The 18210-nt window shown below is 47.1% G+C and overlaps 2 protein-coding genes across 3 annotated transcripts; one reads left to right on the forward strand and one right to left on the reverse strand.

Annotated features, from left to right (window-relative positions):
• The first annotated feature begins 1008 nt into the window (after nucleotides 1–1008).
• On the forward strand, nucleotides 1009–18210 carry LOC6599323. The gene is made up of 8 exons (XM_026991329.1): nucleotides 1009–1110; nucleotides 1194–1379; nucleotides 5907–6007; nucleotides 8805–8896; nucleotides 8995–9123; nucleotides 14922–15041; nucleotides 16720–16890; nucleotides 17092–18210. The coding sequence occupies exons 2-8, from the start codon at nucleotides 1344–1346 to the stop codon at nucleotides 17784–17786; spliced, it is 1344 nt and encodes a 447-aa protein (XP_026847130.1). The 5' UTR covers nucleotides 1009–1110; nucleotides 1194–1343; the 3' UTR covers nucleotides 17787–18210.
• LOC6599322 lies at nucleotides 14126–16432 on the reverse strand. 2 transcript variants are annotated; one of them, XM_002024529.2, is made up of 2 exons: nucleotides 16363–16432; nucleotides 14126–14785 (listed from the first exon to the last, which is right to left on the reverse strand). In XM_002024529.2, exons 1-2 carry the CDS (start codon nucleotides 16364–16366, stop codon nucleotides 14274–14276), a joined length of 516 nt encoding a protein of 171 aa, XP_002024565.1. In that variant the 5' UTR covers nucleotides 16367–16432; the 3' UTR covers nucleotides 14126–14273. The 2 variants fall into 2 exon arrangements, with proteins under 2 accessions (XP_002024565.1, XP_026847129.1); XM_026991328.1 differs by lacking the exon at nucleotides 16363–16432 and adding an exon at nucleotides 15804–15822.

Below are 18210 nucleotides of genomic sequence, written 5' to 3' on the forward strand. Positions count from 1 at the left end.
CTCGGGTACTATGATTTCGATCAGATATACAAAGGCAATGCCAGGAAGGACCCTAAAGAAAGTACATCAAAATATATATTCCCGATCTGTCTTTACTAACAATAGTCCTCTCGGAAGACTAACCATACGTCAAAAACTCCACTTTTATCTAAAATTTCATGGCTCTACCAAATTCGACCATATATTATATAGCTTTTGGAGAGAACAATCATTTGTTAGATATTTTTCTTTGTGAGCAACCAATTACTGGCTTCTAGGAACGTACTCGACATGTTTTTACGGGTATTCGTGTTTTAGACAAGTAGATGAAAACCGAATGACAAACGTTTGATCTGCAAGGGTATCCAAAGTTTCGGCCTTACTTTCGTTTTAACTTTTTATTTGTTGGCGCTTTTGTTGTTGTTTTTTTTTTTTGTTACGGCCTGGGTAAACTTTTTTGCAGCACTTGCAAGTGAAATGTTTGATTTTCAATGATTCAATAAATTATTTATATTTGCGTATGCCCAGGACCCAGCACCCAGACCCAGACCCAGCACCCAGGACCCAGGACCCAGGATTGCCTGTGCCCTGGTATGCGGTGCCGCTTCGCGTCCCTCCGGGGTGCCGGATGTCGATCTTCAATTAGCCGCCGCAGCTCTTTAAACTGTCTGCTGTCGACGCTGGCTGCAACGCTAGCTGCGACGCTGGCTGTTGTCTGGCACAGTTAAGTTGTTGGCAATAGCAAGAGACAGGGACAGAGGGAGAATGAGGGCGAAAGAGGGCCAAAGAGGGACAGAGCGAGCTTTTGGGCACATTTAAAAGCGATAAATCACGGTCTTTTTGGCAGGCGCAACAAGGGGGAGGCGGAGGCCCATGCACCAGTAGCGTGCATTGCCAGCGCGATATCATTAACTGCCACAGACACACACCCACACACCCACACACCCACACACACACAGAGCACACTCATGCACTCTAATCTCACTGTCTCTCTCACTCTGTGCCCCCCATTTCTTTACAGCAATTGGTGCCTTTGCGCCCGAGTTTGTGGAGAGCATTTCCAATGTGTCCGTTGCCGTGGGTCGCGACGCCACCTTCACGTGCCACGTCCGCCACCTGGGCGGCTATCGGGTAAGAAGTCAACATCCTTGCCGTGCCGCCTTGCACTCGAAAACATAACAAACACGACCCCTCCTCGCTCATCCCTTCCACAGGTGGGCTGGCTGAAAGCCGACACCAAGGCCATCCAGGCCATACACGAGAACGTCATCACCCACAATCCCCGTGTCACGGTCAGCCATCTGGACCAGAACACCTGGAATCTGCACATCAAGGCGGTGGCGGAGGAGGATCGCGGCGGCTACATGTGTCAACTGAACACGGATCCCATGAAGAGTCAGGTGGGTCAGGTCAAAGATCATCATTCGATACCATATACATACATATGTATGTACATTTATTATTGACATTTGAGGCATAGGTTTTGGGTGGCACTCGAAATAACATGGCCGGTCACAGGAGGCTGTGGATGGTTTTGAAACTCGATCAGGCCTCGCACAGCCCCTTCGAAAATCATTCAACAACAACCCGGTCAACAGTAAACATCTAGCCTTTAAAATAATTTTTCCGAAATAAAATACAATTTTTCCTAAAACCTCACCACTCGGTGTTAAAAAATTAAATTCTATTTCGGATTTGATACAAAAATGCCGCGACGTCACCCCTCACGCGGCGTGAGCCTGACGCGTGATCACCATCGTCGCCATTCGCGCGGCGAAGGCAGATACGAGCGCCAGCGCGACCGCGACCGCGAGCTTGGCAGTGAATGCCACGAAGGGCACTCCTTTATGTCGTGGCTGTTCGTGATTGTTGTGACGTCCTCCCTGGTAGTGGGCTGGCTGCTGTACCTCGTCGTCGCTTGGAAGTATGCCGTTGCAAACGGACCATCCGTGGAGGAGACTAGCAAGAGCCCTCGTTTGCTGGCAGGACGCGCCGATGGCGACATGTCTTGGCGCGACTCCGATACGGCCGCTGCAGCTGCAGTGGCCACGGCAGAAGAAAAGGCCGCTCGCTGCTATTTCTGCAATCAACCTCTCTACTTGAAGAAGACCATGAAGCAGATTGGCCAGCAGATCGTCGGGCAAGATAAGGCACTCATGCAGTTGGAACAAGAACTAGGCCGCGATCGCAAGTTCCGCTCCGTCGCATTGCTCGGCCCACCCGGCGTTGGCAAGACCATGACAGCCGCGGCTCTGATGCGGAGCTTCCCATGGTCGGAGAATGTTCGTTCCTATTCGTGGAACAACGAGACTTCTGGAAAAGATGATGTTAATAAGTTTCGCAAACTCCGCCAGTTCATGAACGAAATATCGAACTGTGGCATGAACTTCCATCTCATTGACGACCTAAAAATCGATAATAGGGACATAGTCCCTATCTATAATGAGATGATTTCTCATCGGGAGGGTGTTGTTGACGAGCTGATGGCTGATCAGATTGTGTTGGTTGTTTATATATTTAACCTAGAGACGCAGTACCTCGAGGAGCACCAAAAGTACCTCAAGCACATCTCAGACACCACCGTTTCGATCAACTTCTGTTCATTTGGACTTGAGAAACTAAAGCTCTGCCTAGAAGCCGAGCTAAACGCCATGAAGTACTCGCTCAATGAGGAAGCCGAAGCAGCTGTCCTGAAAGCAGCCATGGAGACAATCGACATCGCTGGGTGCAAGTCGCTGCGTGCACTCATCGAGAAGCTCGGAGAGCCACTGCCTACGGAATCCGCCTAATGATAACCTCGAACTTCCTTCCATTTCTGTTATTTTGGTTTTAAGGGAAGTTTTATTTCATCGAGTGGTGTTCATATTTGAAACATTTTAATAATGAAAAACGCACCTATTTATGTAATTTGAATTTTATTCAAACAAATTGCTTTCATTTGGTTTTTGTTAGTTTTTTGTCGCGGTCTGCAGTTTGGACTTCGGAGACGTAAAACTATGTCAGTCTCAATTTCTGGTTGTACTTTTTCTGATGCCCACACATAAACACTTGGCGCTTGGCAACATTCTTTAACCATAGCACCAATCATCACTTTTGGATGAGTGTAATATTTAATATTTGGCTCTTACTCGAAGGCGAGAGACAGGAACGGTGCTAATGCACCGTTCTCTGTACCAGGGCGCTTGTCTCTGTTTCTTTGTTGGGTGCTACATGCTCATACGCACATGTTCGTTATCTTGTTGGCTTCGTTCGCCTGTTGTCTCTGCTCCTATATTTTGCATGTTTCTTCCAAAACACGTAACAGACACACAAGTAAATCAAAGCAAACTTTATTGATGCAGCAGGACTAAGTCCAACAGGAGAGGGTTAGATGCAACGGCCCGACTAGGAGCTCTGCGAATCTGCTGCGGCTTCCGTACCATCATCGGACGATGCGGCACTGGTTAGTGCCGGAATGCTTCCACTAGTGGAGTTCGCCGAGGAAGCGAGGGGAATCTGCCCAGAGATCACCCAAAACCGCTCCCCGGTTTTTGGGCAATTGATTTTGATTTTTCTGCAACATTTTTTTTAAATTTAGACCCATGTGGCAAACGATGAGGAATTCGATCACGAGCACGAACTGGTATTCGAGAAGGACAGGGGACTATTGTATTTGTGATTCGCTTGCGCTATTTTTATGGCCGTTATGGGGGGATCGGGATCCCTGCTTATGTCAGGAATCTTTTGTTTTTGTTGGTTTTGTTTCGCAATTCCTTTCATGCGGCATTAAACGGTAAAGTAAAATGCGAATGCATTCAACTGTTGTCCTGCTTTCTCCTTTTCCTCCTGCTCCTCCTTCTTTTGCGTGGAAGAAGACAGGCGCAAGAAGGAAGCGAAGAAAGCGCAGCAAACCGAAAGCGAAAACTATGCGAATGGCGACCCCCATCCCCACACAGCCCACAAACACACATATCAGAGAGAAATAAATGCACACACACAAATGTATGTGTATGAATGGGAAGCTTCGTCTACTGCTTTCTGTGTACGCTCCAACGGTGCACTATGGTCCGAACGACCACTTTTGTTGGCCAAAATTAATAACTCCCGAACGGAACAAGATTTTTTCATTTAGTTTTTTGTATTGGATATATATAATCAATAAGAAATGGATTTAAGAAAAAAATGGGTGTGGCACCGCCCCTTTTTTTTAATAATGCATATTTAAATTTTTAGTTATAGTGAAAAAAAGTATTAAGCATATTTTATTTAAGAAAACGGCGTTGCACGACTAAAAAATTTTGATTTAAATAAAAATAAAATCGTTTAAAGGTTTCCGTAAATTATTGCCGAAATCCTTGTCTAGAAGCAAGGTTAACGCCTCGTTAAGTGAGATATGTGCCGGCTTTCCGACTGGGTCCTGTACAGCCTTACGAACTTAGTTAGCATATTTGGACATAAAGATAAATGTATTGAAACAAAGGCTTGTGGCCAATCCACATATTTTCGTTTAAACATCTTTGAATTTTACCGGCATTTGTTCCGGTATGTTGCCAAACGGTAACAAATTTTCCTGCTGGTATCTTCAAAAGCTTTATTAATTTCATATGATATGTCGCCTTAAGATCCGTTTTCAAATAATTGATAATTTTACCCTTCTCTGAATTCCATTCGGCAAACAAATCTGCATTTTCGAATTTGAGGTTATGCTCTATTAATGCAAATTCCAAGAATTGTGGTAAAAAGTGACATTTCTAACTATATACATTTCAAAAAGAATTTATTAATCTACGACACAGAAAAGGTTTCAGGGTGGGACTAGGTGGGACTCACTTTGTACACCTTTTCAAAAATTAGTTTTCATTACAAGTTGGCACATGTTGAAGGCCTCACTTTAACCTTCAATTACGAAGACATCAGAACTACTAGAGACAGTTTAAAACTCAAAACACGTAGTAAGAACCCGACAGATTAAGATTCATCAAAAAAATTTAATCACGTCTTGGCGTTTTTCAATTTTTGAGATATCTAAAGTGGTTATTAATTTGCCACTTTTTCCCTTCACGTGCTTTACTATAAAAACAGTTGGGTTGCACAGCTGATTTTGCGAATGTGGCGCCATCTATGGAAATTTCTGGTACGCAGATTTAATGGTCGATCTTTTTCTAATGCAGAGCGATCAAAACCAGGTTTCAGTTTTGACTTTGAAAAATTAGGTTTTGGCCAACAAAAGTGGTCGTTCGGACCATAGTGCGGTGTTCGGGGTACACGTACACGTACAAGTACACCCTTACCCTCACCCCCACCCCCACCGCCAACCGTACATCGCTATGTGTGTGTCCGCTCACACGTACACTCATGTGTCCAGCCAAGTGAAGTTTATGGTGCCAATAAAATGTATTTCATGCTTCCTTAATTTTTATTTGCACTTTTACGCTTTTCATAAGAACAGCAAGAACAACACAGCGCAAGTACAGTGGAAACACGACGGAGATTCGACGGGTCAAAGTGCACTGTGTGTACACATGTGTTCATGAACTGTGTGTGTGTGTGGGTGCCACTAGCCCTGTGGCATAAACGTTCTCATTCTCTCCTGTCTTAAACTATTTAACGCCATTCCATTAGCTTTACCTTTACATACCCGTACCTTTGCCACCGGCCTTTATTCGGCCCCACTTTATTTTGCCAGGGACCATTTTCCCAGTCGCCGTATAAAACACTTTACCATTACTTCTGCTTTATGACCAACTTGCATAATCAGCAAATTCTCGCCGCCTCTCTCTGCCGTGAGTGGCAGTGCAGTGCGTTTGTCCCCTAGCAATTTGTGATAATTTAAGTAAGAGAAATAAAGTATTCCTTCCATCCCTCCATCCCTTCATCCTCCTCCCGTTCCCATTCACTTCCGGATTCTGTTAATGTTTGTGTTTCTGTTTCATTTGGTTCATTTGCAGATAGGCTTCCTGGATGTGGTCATACCGCCGGACTTTATCAGCGAGGACACTTCATCGGATGTGATTGTGCCGGAGGGCAGTTCGGTGCGCCTGACATGTCGGTGAGTAGTATGTACCGTATGGTTTTAGCCAGCCATCAAGCCCTCCACCCATCCGACCCACCACCCCCGCCCACATGCAATTCATCAAGATGCTGCCTCAGAGGGTTGCACTTCGATACTCGCATGTTGAGTTTTTTAGCCTCAACTTTCCATCCAAGTGCCTTCTCCATCTGCACTCCCAGAGTCGCATCCATTCTCCCGTCTCAATCAGCCCCGTGTAATAATGTCAGCAAATTAAGTGACACTTCATTTCTCTTGATTCCGCACTAATACACTCCACTCCCTACCAATGGCTTCTACCACTACCCTAGGGCTAACACGGATAGCGGGTAGATTAGCTGCTTTAGAGAGCATCAAAGAGATAAGGACTTACGTTAACCCCTCGTCTGGGTCTGGAGTTTTCACCATTTTCAAGGGTATTAGGAAGCTGGCTAACAGTCTCTAATTTGTGTTGGATATTTTCTAACTGCCATGTAAGGGGCATGCGGCGGTGGTGGGGCTTGGTGTGCGTGCGGGTGTGGGTGTGATGTCGCTGTCGGTGTTAGTGTGGGGGCCAAGGAGTCAAAGCCAAGCCTTGGCTGTCTGCTGATTTATGAACTTGACCGCAACCACGAAGTGTTGCTCTCTTTTTTATAACGATTTAACCGCAAAATGATGAAACGATGGCGATAAGCGCGTTGCGACTGTGCCACTCTCTCTCTTTCTCTCTCTGTGTGTGTGTGAATGCGAGAGTGTGGAAAGCTATTAGAGACCTTGTCTGCAGACGTTATATATTTGGTTTTATTTTCTGTTTTGTTTCCCGTTCATTTTTAATACCACTTAGTGCAAATCCCTTGAAATGAATTCAACTTCAGCTTTACGCACATTAAAAGCACGGCGTTAACCTAGCCAGACAATCAGAACAAGGGTTAAGGTGCTTTAAAAACGGTAGAGTAACGGTCACAGCGAGTGAGAGAAGAGCGAAAAGTCGCGAAAGTCGTGGTGATTCTGCGGCATAGACTTCGAGAGGAAAGCGCCTTCTGATCACAGAGGGAGAGAGCAAAGCCAATTACTGTATCCAGTACCTGTGAATTGAAGAGCTTAAGTTACGGATGTAACCCGATACATCCAAAACCAGATGACTTAGCGTGATTTTGTCTTCGAAGAAACGATGGAGTAAAGGGCACAGCAAGGGCTCATGTGTCCCACTACCAAATTATAGGCAAATGTCAAGAGCTAAGGTCCGCAATAATTTGTATAGAATGAAGAAGTTTCCCAGCTTCCCGGGTACTTTTCACTTGCTTCTGTACTTTTTCTCTTACTCAAACACAGCGCCATAGTAACACCTCTCTCTCTTCCCACTGATAGCACTGTTACAGCAAGACACCCCCGACCTTGGAGCTTGTCAAAAAACAAATTAATAATGAAATAAATAAATTCGCCTGTAATGCATTGGAGGTCAGGGAGGGGAGTAGGTGAATTCATATCATACTCGCACTGCTTTGAATAGCTGTAAATCAACTTTAAATGGTTTTTTCCTCTCCGTTCAGAAGCACAGCACAGTAAAGTTCAAGCGCCCTCTTCCTCTGCAAGTTCTTTCTTTCGACTATGTAAATTGCACTTAGTTTTTACTCAGAGAGATTTCAAGCAAAGCTGTTGCTGTTTCCCCCCTCCTTCCCCATCGCACGCACACACACATTCAATCAGCCTGCGTGGGTCCTGGTCCTGGTCCTGGTCTTCGTCCTGGTCTTGGTCCTGTCCCGGCATGACTAAACATGTCTAAGCAACTGCTAGTGACTGCTAACTGGTAGCCAGCCAGTCGCCGCCATTGTGTTGGCCATGTGGGAGGAAGGCTTCCCCTAACACTGTGTTTGTATGTCTGTGTGTGTGTGTGTTGGTTGATTTTCTTTTTAGCTATTTTGCATCTGTTTGCGGCATCATAAAAATTTACCACACCCGTGTCTGGTTCGCTGTTGAACAACTTCTGTCTTAACACGCATTTCTCTCTCGCTCCCCGCAAAAGCTCGACAAAACCACTCGCACTCTTGCTGCTCTCTTCTCTTCTCTCTCTCTCTCTCTTTCACTATCTATCTATCCGTTGCACCACATACTTGAGCAGGACAGGAAAGACGTAGTCGCAGTCGGCGCCTGCTGGCTTCAAGCGGTGGCTGCTCTGCTTTCCTGCTGCACTGCTTGCTTTCCACTGTCGTTGGTCTTTGAGCGCGAGAGGGAATAAAAGTTTTGATGCCCCTTGCAGAGGGTATAATGATTTTTAGCAGGTTTTTACAACGCAGACTAGAAATCATTTGTATTTGTGTTCTTGCTCATCATTAGAAGGCGGAACAAAATAGTCAGTTTTAAAACAATTCGACTGATCTTTTCCACAGACTCCAAACTGTTCGATTTGAGACTTGAGACTTGAATTGGGAATTCTTATTCAAAAATCATCCATCAATGGGTGCCTATCGTATATATGCCAGGGGAAATATGGATCAGAGAGAGGGTATCCAAACGTTCGATTCTCGAAGCTAGCCTTACTCTCTCGTTTGGTCTCTCTCACTCTAACGATAACACAATGGTATCTGGCCGTGGCTCCCACTGTATGCCGTGTCGTCGTCATATTAAATTTAATAAGCCACTGAACTTGAATATTTTCCATTTCCCATTTAGCATTTACCATTTACCATTTACCATTTCCCATTTGCAGCCATTACCATTGAGTGGGCGTGGCCGAGATGGTTTATGGGCCTCGAGAAGACAATTGTTTTTGGTTTCCCCTATCCATACTAATTTGTGCTGTTCATTTTGCTGTTTGCAGAGCCCGTGGCTATCCGGAACCGATTGTCACCTGGCGGCGGGAGGACGGCAACGAGATTGTCCTCAAGGACAATGTGGGCACCAAGACACTGGGTAAGTGACGGTAGTTTTTTCAGCACATACTCGCATACCTGTGTATGTGTATCCCTGTGTGTCCTGTGCCAACTAAACCAACAATTGCCTGCTTTCAGCGCCCTCGTTCCGCGGCGAAGTGCTGAAGCTGTCAAAGATATCACGGAACGAGATGGGCTCGTATCTGTGCATCGCCTCCAACGGGGTTCCCCCATCGGTTTCAAAGCGCATCTCGCTTAGCATACACTGTAAGTACACAACGCTCTTTCTCCCAGTCCTTACCATCTCTCTCCCTCTCTCTGTCTCCATCTCTCTGACCGCCGTTCGTGTCCATCTCCATGCAGTGCGCCATTAATTAGAGGAGCTTGCGGTTGGTCAACTCTTTTCAGCTGCTCGCAGCAGCACGTTGAGGTTGCATCATCAGTCAGCTCTCCCCTGCTCTCCTCCACTCGAGTCGGGTCCGAGAGCCTGGGCGTTTATCTTGCGTTTAGCTCGTCCACTGGCAAAAATTTGTAGGGACACGAACTGGTGTTCGGTTGATCCTTGAATCGCTTGAAAGGTTTAGTCGGGTGTACATACCTATCAGACCTATCAAGGCTAAAAATGCATACCTACAGATGCAATAAAATATTTAATTTCAGCCAGTTGCAGAATTCCGCATCCCATTAAGTTCCTTCGAAGAAATTCTTATGGAACCAAACCCCGTTCAGACCCCTATCTAAAGGAAGCTTTAAAGAATTATTTTAAATATCCCCACAGTTCCCGATTCTGGTTTCTGCCAGTGCACAAAGAGTCCACTCCGTCTGCGAAGATGCCCCACAGCGAAGGAAGACAGAAGGACCAAGAGAGGAAAAGGCAAAAAAGGCACAAGGCAGAAGGCAGAAGGCAAACCCGGGGTAGCTATGGCTCTATGCTTCTACGGCTCTATGCTCTATGTGCCGTGCTAACTCGATTGTCCTTGTTGTAATCCGTTTAAATCCTGTCACTGATACCGGGCATTACCTGCTCCTACCATCCTCCCACCACCAACGTTTTTGTATTTTTGTTGTTTCTGTGTATTGTGTGTGTGTGGGTGAGCATGGTGTGTGTGTGTGGCAGGTGCTTTTTGGTGGGCCACAGCTTTTTTGTCAAACTGTCTGCAGCACGTGCTGCTGGCTGCTGCCTGCTGCCTGCTGCCTCACTGCCTTGCCTCGCCTGTGACTCTCCTGCAATGTGGCAGTTCACTCAATCACCGAGGCAGCTGCAGAGGGGGGGCGGGCGGCAACGGAGGAAACCGTGGCATCCACTGCGTTTGTTTGCTCTGCCACCTCCCTCCCACCATCCTGTAACTCCCTTGTTTATTTTTCTTTTTTTTGCTTTTGTTTTTTTTTAGCTCGTTTACCACTGCAGCAAAAGCCTGCCCCCACTCTCCCCATATGCCCCATATCACTCGCTCTACGGAGGTGGCAAAATCACGCCTTTTAACATTTTGACATTGTGTTAATGTGGTCTTTAAGTGGCACTTGGTCTAGGGGATCGCTGCTGCTGTGGAGAAACTTTAACCCCTGAATGAAGGAGGGCTTATTGCTCCCCAAATGGGTCTCACTTCTAATTGATTTAGCCAATGGAGAAGCCAGAAAGCTCTGGCTCATGAAACAATAATATTAGATTCTTTTCTTTGAATAGTCGGGAATAGTCGGCCTTGATTCCAGAGGAACTTGCATTTAAATATCGACTGATTTGTGGCTTGTGGATTGGGAGGGTATTGCCTATATCCCATGCGCCCGACAACCTTCTGCTTAGAACAGGGATACCCTTTTGCGCAGGATACTAGAATTACTGGTTAACAGTTATCTTCGAGTAGCAGATACTCCTCAGAAGGTGTGCCGCTAAGGGGGTGAGGGCTGAGGGCTGAGGGTCTCCACCTAGCGAAACTTTTTGATCAACTCGAGTTGCGCATCGCTTCTTTCTTTCACCTTCTGTCCATTCCATTAGAGTGTGTTCCTCCTTCACTCCGTCGTTTCGCCCTTTCGTCCGTCCGTGAGTCCTGCGTGTTTACTTTTCCTGTTGCCATTTTGCAACAACTTCCTTCGCAATTTGTTTGCGAAAGAGTTGCCAGAGCCACAGCCAGAGCCACAGCCACAGCCACCCCTCCCCGTTTCCCCGTTGTCACGTTGCCCCCGTTTTTCTTCTCGGAAACTTTTGCGGAGTCAGTTGCAAGAGCAGATTGCCACAGCTTCTGGGAGGGGCTGGCGCTACTGCTGCAGTGTCGCTGGCTGATAAAGCAAGCAGCTTGCCACGCGCCACGCGCCACGCGACGCATGCCGCATGCCGTATGCCATATTTTCCTCGACCCACTTCCGCTACAAATTCTCTTTCCGCTGCCGCCTTATTAGGCGCTTCCCCTAGCTGTTGCCTCATTCCGCCTCCGCTTTTCTGAGATGCTTAATTAGTGGCACCTATGGGAAGTGCGGCAGGAAGAGACGGCGTGCCATATGCAGCCGGCAACCATCTTAACCAGGCCGGAATCGCAGACTTCCTGTCGCTCTGGCCTTGCCAGAGCGCCTCTCGGAGGATTGGTCACGAGGCACGTTCATCGCTGCAGGTCCACCCGCCCCTCCACCGCGTCATGCGGCATAAATCGAACACACAAAATAAACGCTGCAAAATGAGACAAAAATCACGTACGTGCGGATGCCACAAGCAAACAAAAAATCCCACCAAAGAAGAAAATTCAGCCATGCAAGGCGTTGATGTGGCACAAAAAAGTGTAACGGACAGCCCCAGCTCCTTGGATCATCTCCATCAAACCATCAAACCATCAAACAAAAACACTCAGGCACAGTACGCCTCGATGGATTTCGATGGGTGGAAAGGTTCCCTAGATGCCTTCACCTTTGTGGCACTCGGCACTCGCTCCCTTCGTAGATCCCTTCTACGAGCAAGGACTACTCGCATCGTGCAGCGCTATTATCTTTCAATCAGACTCTTGACACATCTCTTTCAGATATTGGAACTTCTCCTTCTGTACTATATAGGTAGCTCCATCCCGAAAAGGGAGATGCTCTTATTGTTATCTTTACTCCAAAAATCACAGATTTGCAAATACTGAACGCTGCATTTCAGACAAGTAAAGTCAGTGCCAACAGAGATCCCAACAAAGTCGTTCAATTGGACTTTCTTGGGTCGAAAAAGTGTTCCCCTCTCTATGGGAGTAGAGTCTTGCATAGCTGTGGAATGCCCCAAAATAGCTGTGGATATAAACCATTTAAATACAGTGCGTTTCATCAAAATTGAGACAGTAGAAACTGGGAAAACAAAACAAGCTGCAAGCATTATGTGTTACTTACACTGCTGAAACGCTCTGTATAGGCCATCTATCATGGGCCCAGCACACGCACCTCCTCCTGAATGAGTTCCGAATTTTTGTCACCTTCAACTCAAGCCCCAGCGTCTCTCTCTCCATCGCCAGTCCTGCTGCAACAATTGCCGAAAATGTGCTTCATGTGGATGCTGCAAGGCTGCCAGTCTGCCAGGCTGCCAGGCTAGAAGGCTGGCAGTGCTTGCTGCATTGTAGAGTGGCGGCAGGCAGGCAGGGCCAGGCAGCTGACGACGTCATTAGTGCATATTTGTGGCTTTGTTTGCCACAAAACTGAGCGGACTCTGAAGCCCCGGCATCGACATGGGGGTCCCGGCCCGGGCCAGTCCGATGCAAAGGCAGGTAGGAACATGCTCAGAATAATCATTGCAAAATTTCAAATCGCCAAGCGAAAGTGCCGAGGGACCTGAGGGACCCAAATCCTCTATTCCTATCCCTATCCCTAACCCCTTCTCTGGGAGTTCCACAAAATGCACTGAGGATAGACCCAGAATGTGGCAGCTCCATGCGTGTGTTCGTGTGCATGTGCGTGTGGATTAAAGTAGAGGCAGTCAACCAGCACGTATGCCTGGTCAAGCTGCCAGCGCTGCTTCTATTTCCTATCCACCAGCGGACGGTGGAGAAAAGACTTCTCTCATGGCGGAGGACCAGTGTATTTCAGCTTTGGTGCCACGTTCCTTGTGTGGCGGGCGCTATTATTGTGGAGTGATCGGATCGGGAATGCGGCTACCAAAAACAGAAATGGAACGAATATCCATAGATCCCTTGACAGCCTCCGAAAAACAGTAGTGATTTCTCCACCACGCATCATTGGGGATCCCCGAAACAACGTTAAGGGATTTCCTCGCACGCCCAGACAGAATTGAAGTTATTAAACCCTAACCAAACCCAACCACCAGAAGCGATAGATAGTTGATGGATAAGACAGAACGCACTCGGCCATGGAAATCAATTAAAATCGTTCCAACTTGCAAAACTCTCCACACACACACGGACACACGGACAGGCGGAGAGGCGGAGAGGCGGAGAACTGGCCACACGTACAGGACACGGAGTACACTCTGTGGAAGTTTCATTGTTGGAGCTGCAATCAACTATCAATGCACATGGCCACAAATGTCTCAACATGGATAGAAGGGGAGCTCTCGAGAGCTGCAGAGCAGGCGTTCTAGAGAGAGGGCGCCGCCTCGCAGATAGACGGAGACAATATGCAATCTGTAAGCTGCCCAGAATGTGAGGGGGTAAGAGGTAGGAGGGGGAGCTTGCGTTTGGGCAGCTTTTGGCAGGTTTTACAAAACCACCAATTTTGGTTATAGCCGGCCGAATGACTCTCCATCTTGTTATCCTCCTCTGTCTCTGACTCTTGCACCTGCGAGAGAGGGAGAGGTGAGAGGCTAAGTGACAATAAATACGAAAGTTGGGCCATTGGGCAAAAGAGTTGTCAATTCACCGTCCGACGCTGCCTGAACTGCATTCTGATGAGCCCCAACAGCAGCAGCAACAGCAGCAACAACAGCAACAGCAGCAACAACAGCAACAGCAGCAACAACAGCATCAGGAGTGGCATTAGAGCCAGCCACACACCATCAAATTATGCTACACTCAATTGGCCCTCAAGTTCGTTGGCTTTCCTCTGGGGGCAGGCGGAGACCGAGAAGTCGTTGCACAAATTGGGCTTTAAGATGTCTCATCGCCAACAGAAGAACATTGAATACCGGGATGGCCATTTTTGGACTGCCGGACAAGTAAAGAACATGCTGTCTTATTTCTTCAAAGTAAAGAATCGCACATCCACGGATACTCAAAAGAGTTTACCGATCGGAACAAAAGGTGAGGCCTTCCATTGCGGTACCCGTTTAATCAGTAATATCTTCGTGGCAAAAACCCAAATATTCACATTGTGCAGAATTTATTTTGGATTCAACGTTTTTTACAGGTTGATTACAGATTCGATTTCGATAAAAACTTAAGGTGAGCGGTGGCAACTGCACTGCCCTCTAGGAGAACCGCCCACCGGCTCGCCACCTCATAAAACCTCATCTAACGTGGCAAAGAGGTAATGTTCAGGTGGCGAACTCCCTGGTTATTGTAATGTTCAAAGATGTTGTGCATATTCCGGTTGTTAGGCCTTGCCCCGTGGGGGTAGAACATGATAGCAGTTGCGACGTTCTGATGCATGATACCGTCTCCAGAAGCTTGTACATCGTACTCTACTTGATCATCTAGTTGATTATCATCTGACGGTTCTATCCCGGGAGCAGCGGCCTCATCTGACTTGTCCACTTGTTCATTTCCAGTTTCATCGGGTCGGGGGACATCAACAACAGCTACACCGCGGCCTTGACCGCGTCTGCCGCGACCCCGCTTGATGCCGTTTATTCTAATCAGTCCAAACAAGATGAAGGCGACTGTGGTGGTGGCGCCCACGCTGATCAGGACTTCTTTCGAGGGCTTGAAACCATTCAATACAGATATTTTTTTGGCAAACAATAGTCCTGTTGCCTTGAGCGCTCCGCCAATGGTGGCAAGTTTGAGTTCAATTATTGAGGGAGCTGGGAGATGGGGAGATGGGGAGATGGGATTTAGTGGTGGAATATATGTACATACTCTCATGCTTTTATTTAGCCGTCTTCCTAACTCTGTTTTATTGCCCCACGTGTGGGGCGACCTGACGTTGTGTCGTTGCAGTTCATCCAGTCATCCAAGTACCAAATCAATTAGTCGGCGCACCACTTGGCACTGATGTTCAAATCGAGTGTCACGTTGAGGCCTCGCCCAAATCAATTAACTACTGGATTAAGGACACGGGTAAGTCTGTGTATGTGTGTGTGTGCGTGTGTGTGCATGTCCCTGTCCCGAGCTGTCTGCATATCCCTATGCTCGCATGGATGCATACATCTATGCAGATGTCGGGCCCAGGACGAACGCATCATTACTTCAACATCGAATCGAATCGAATCGTTTGGCATTGTCATTAGTCAGTTGTCAGATTGTGGCACGTTCGCCCATTCAGGTTCCAGGCTCCAGGCTCCAGGTGGCGGTAGGTCGGTTTGATGCCTGCCCTGGCGCTGCGACTGCGACTGTGACTGGGCCTTGGACTGCGGATGGGTTGGTTTCGGTTTTCGGGGTCTATTGGTTTATTTTTTTTCTATTTTTGACAGTGCTTAGAGTTGCGTCGTGTGGCAGTCCCAGTCCAGTTCCTAGTGTCCAGTCATTAGGCTTCAAAAATATTAAAGGACCGGACAGCGAAGCGGATTGAAGAATTTAAAATACTTTCGGGATGTTATGCCTAAAAAGAGCAACGGAAGGGGGCAACAAGAAATCTGAAAAGTAGAGGACATTAGAAGATAATGTCAGAAGGAACCACAACGACAGATTCCCGAAATACTTAAAAGAGGTGGACAGTCGAAGACACCTTCGGACGAGACAGGACTCATGAATAAAGGCACAAGGACATCGAATACCTGGTACTAGCAGCGGACAAGCGACAATACCCAATAGCGATCCTACATAGTCCAAGGATACGCGAGGATTCACACTCACATTCACTTTCACTTGACTTTTACTCACCCATAATCGAACCGACTATATATGTTGAAATTCTATTTGCTGGAAAATATTCTGCTAAAATTACATTATTTACTAACCGAACACACAATCCAAAGTGATCTCTGGCTGTACTTGAATGGCTAGGGCAGTGCCTCCTAGTGTTTTAAAATTCGGATACAATTTCAGAATACTATGAATGAATATAGGCAGTGTGCAGTTTAATGTCATTTTGATTATCCCAAATCAGAGGAAATCGTAAGCGAGCTAAAGGCTATCAAAGGACATTGGGATATACGGAAATCTATAGAAAAATCCTATAGAGCCACGGCCACAAAGAACTATGTATATAAGAGCAGGATGACTGTATCATGGGATAGGCCACAACACGGCTTGAACTTAGTGGGAGAAAGAAGATCTAGCTGGATACAGGTTGGGAGGGGATGGGAGTAACTATCCCGATTTGGATCAGCTAGAGAGAGCACGGAGTAATACGAGAAAGTCCGGACACTCCGAATTAGTTTCTCTATGAGTCAGTGTCCGAACCACACTTAATATTCGATTTCACTTGACTTTTACTCACCCATGATCTTACTGGAGCCGAATAGATATGGTGAACAGTTGTAATCAGATTGAAAAATTTTTTCTGACAAATATATTTTTTGGAAATTTTTGAATGCACAATATTTTGTTAGACAAAAGTTATGTATTTCGTTACAGGTCGAGAGACAGCTCGATACTAATACTGATATCTCTGGCCTTACAAAGGAGACTGACAAATGCCAGTGTTTAGGGTCACAGCCTGCCTAGTGTTTCAGAATTCGTTTTGTGATTTTGTTCTAGTGATAAGAGATCCGTATTCGTTGAGTTTTCCGTATTCTTTTGCCGTGAAATATATGCCTATAGTTTGCTGATTTTCTGTTTGGCACGATATCCACAGGTGAGATGATTGTCACCTCCGGCAAGTACCACGTACAGGAGAGTTCCCAGTCCATGTACGAGACGAAGATGTCGATGATTGTGCGGAAGTTCCAGAAGGACGATGTTGGCTCCTATCGCTGCATAGCCAAGAACTCTCTCGGCGAGGTCGATAGCAGCATACGTCTATATGGTAGGTGCTCCTTTCCGTTCCATTCCGTTCCGTTCCTTTCCTTTCCTTTCTTCCCCTTTCCATTTCCATTTCTCTCCTCCCGGCCGAGGAGGGCCATAAAAGCTATACATACGTATCTGGGATGTATTCGCACCTTTGTTTCAATTACATTTTCTGGTTTGTTTTCTTCTTTTTTTGTTGTTCATTCATCCTCTTCTTCAGAAATCCCCGGTCCGAATCGTAATAAAAATCCCTTGAACGGAAAGGGCAACGGCGGCGGAGGCGGTGGCGGTGGCGGAGGCGGCGGCTTGGATGCGGATGCCAATGACATTTTAAAACAGAAACAACAAGTCAAAGTCACATACCAGCCGGACGACGAGGAGCTGCAGTACGGTTCCGCCGAGGATTTCGATGGCGATGGGGAGGGCCTGACGCCGTTATCGCCTCACGTTTACTACACCAGCGGCAATAAACCGCCCACACATAAGCCTGGCAACTCTGGCGGCGGCGGTGGCAATCAGCATCAGCATCAACATCAACAGCACCACCATCACCATCACCACCAGCAGCAGCAGAATGGCGGAGGAGCTGGCGTCGGTGGTGTCGGAGGAGCGCCAGGTGGAGGTGGGGATCTGGGCATCACACGTAAGCCGCCTCCCTATTACGGCGGCAATACAGAGGTGCGCGGCCCCATCGACAACAACAACGGAATGAGCTCCGGCGGTGCCGGGCTTCGCGGCTTCGGCTTCGGAATCGGCTTTCCCTTCCGCATACCCTCCCAACCGAGCCTCAGTCCCATCAGCTGGCTGACCCATCAGGAGGCATGGCACCATCCGCATTGGTGGCACTGTCGACAGCCGCTCTTAATGGGTTTGTCGGCCGTGTCCGGTTTACTCCTCACGCTCTGCCTCTTATAATACCCAGTCTAACGGACTCGCACTCCCCGCACACAGGACACAGGACCCACTCCCACACGCGGACAGAGACAAATACTCGTACACATGTTGTAGTAGCAAATGTTAAATTGTTTATAACAAAAACACAATAACACACGGACCCACACACACACACACACAACTGGACATATGGAACGGAGCAGAGCGGAGCGGTAGCCAAAAATAATGTATCGATATTTAGAGAATGTACTTTCTATGATAGTTATTATTACCAGAATTGCGTTTTGCACGGAATCAAAGTACTGTCTCTCAGTAGCTATATATGTATGTATATGGGAATGCTCGTAGTACTCATGCAACACCCAGTAATACCCCAGTGCTCCACTCTACTGGGTACTCCTGTATCTGTACTTGTATTTGTGTGTGTGTAAATCGCGCAGGAAAA

This window comes from Drosophila persimilis, unplaced genomic scaffold (genome assembly GCF_003286085.1).
Source record: "Drosophila persimilis strain 14011-0111.01,24,50 unplaced genomic scaffold, DperRS2 tig00000663-arrow-arrow-pilon, whole genome shotgun sequence".
NCBI lineage: Eukaryota > Metazoa > Arthropoda > Insecta > Diptera > Drosophilidae > Drosophila > Drosophila persimilis.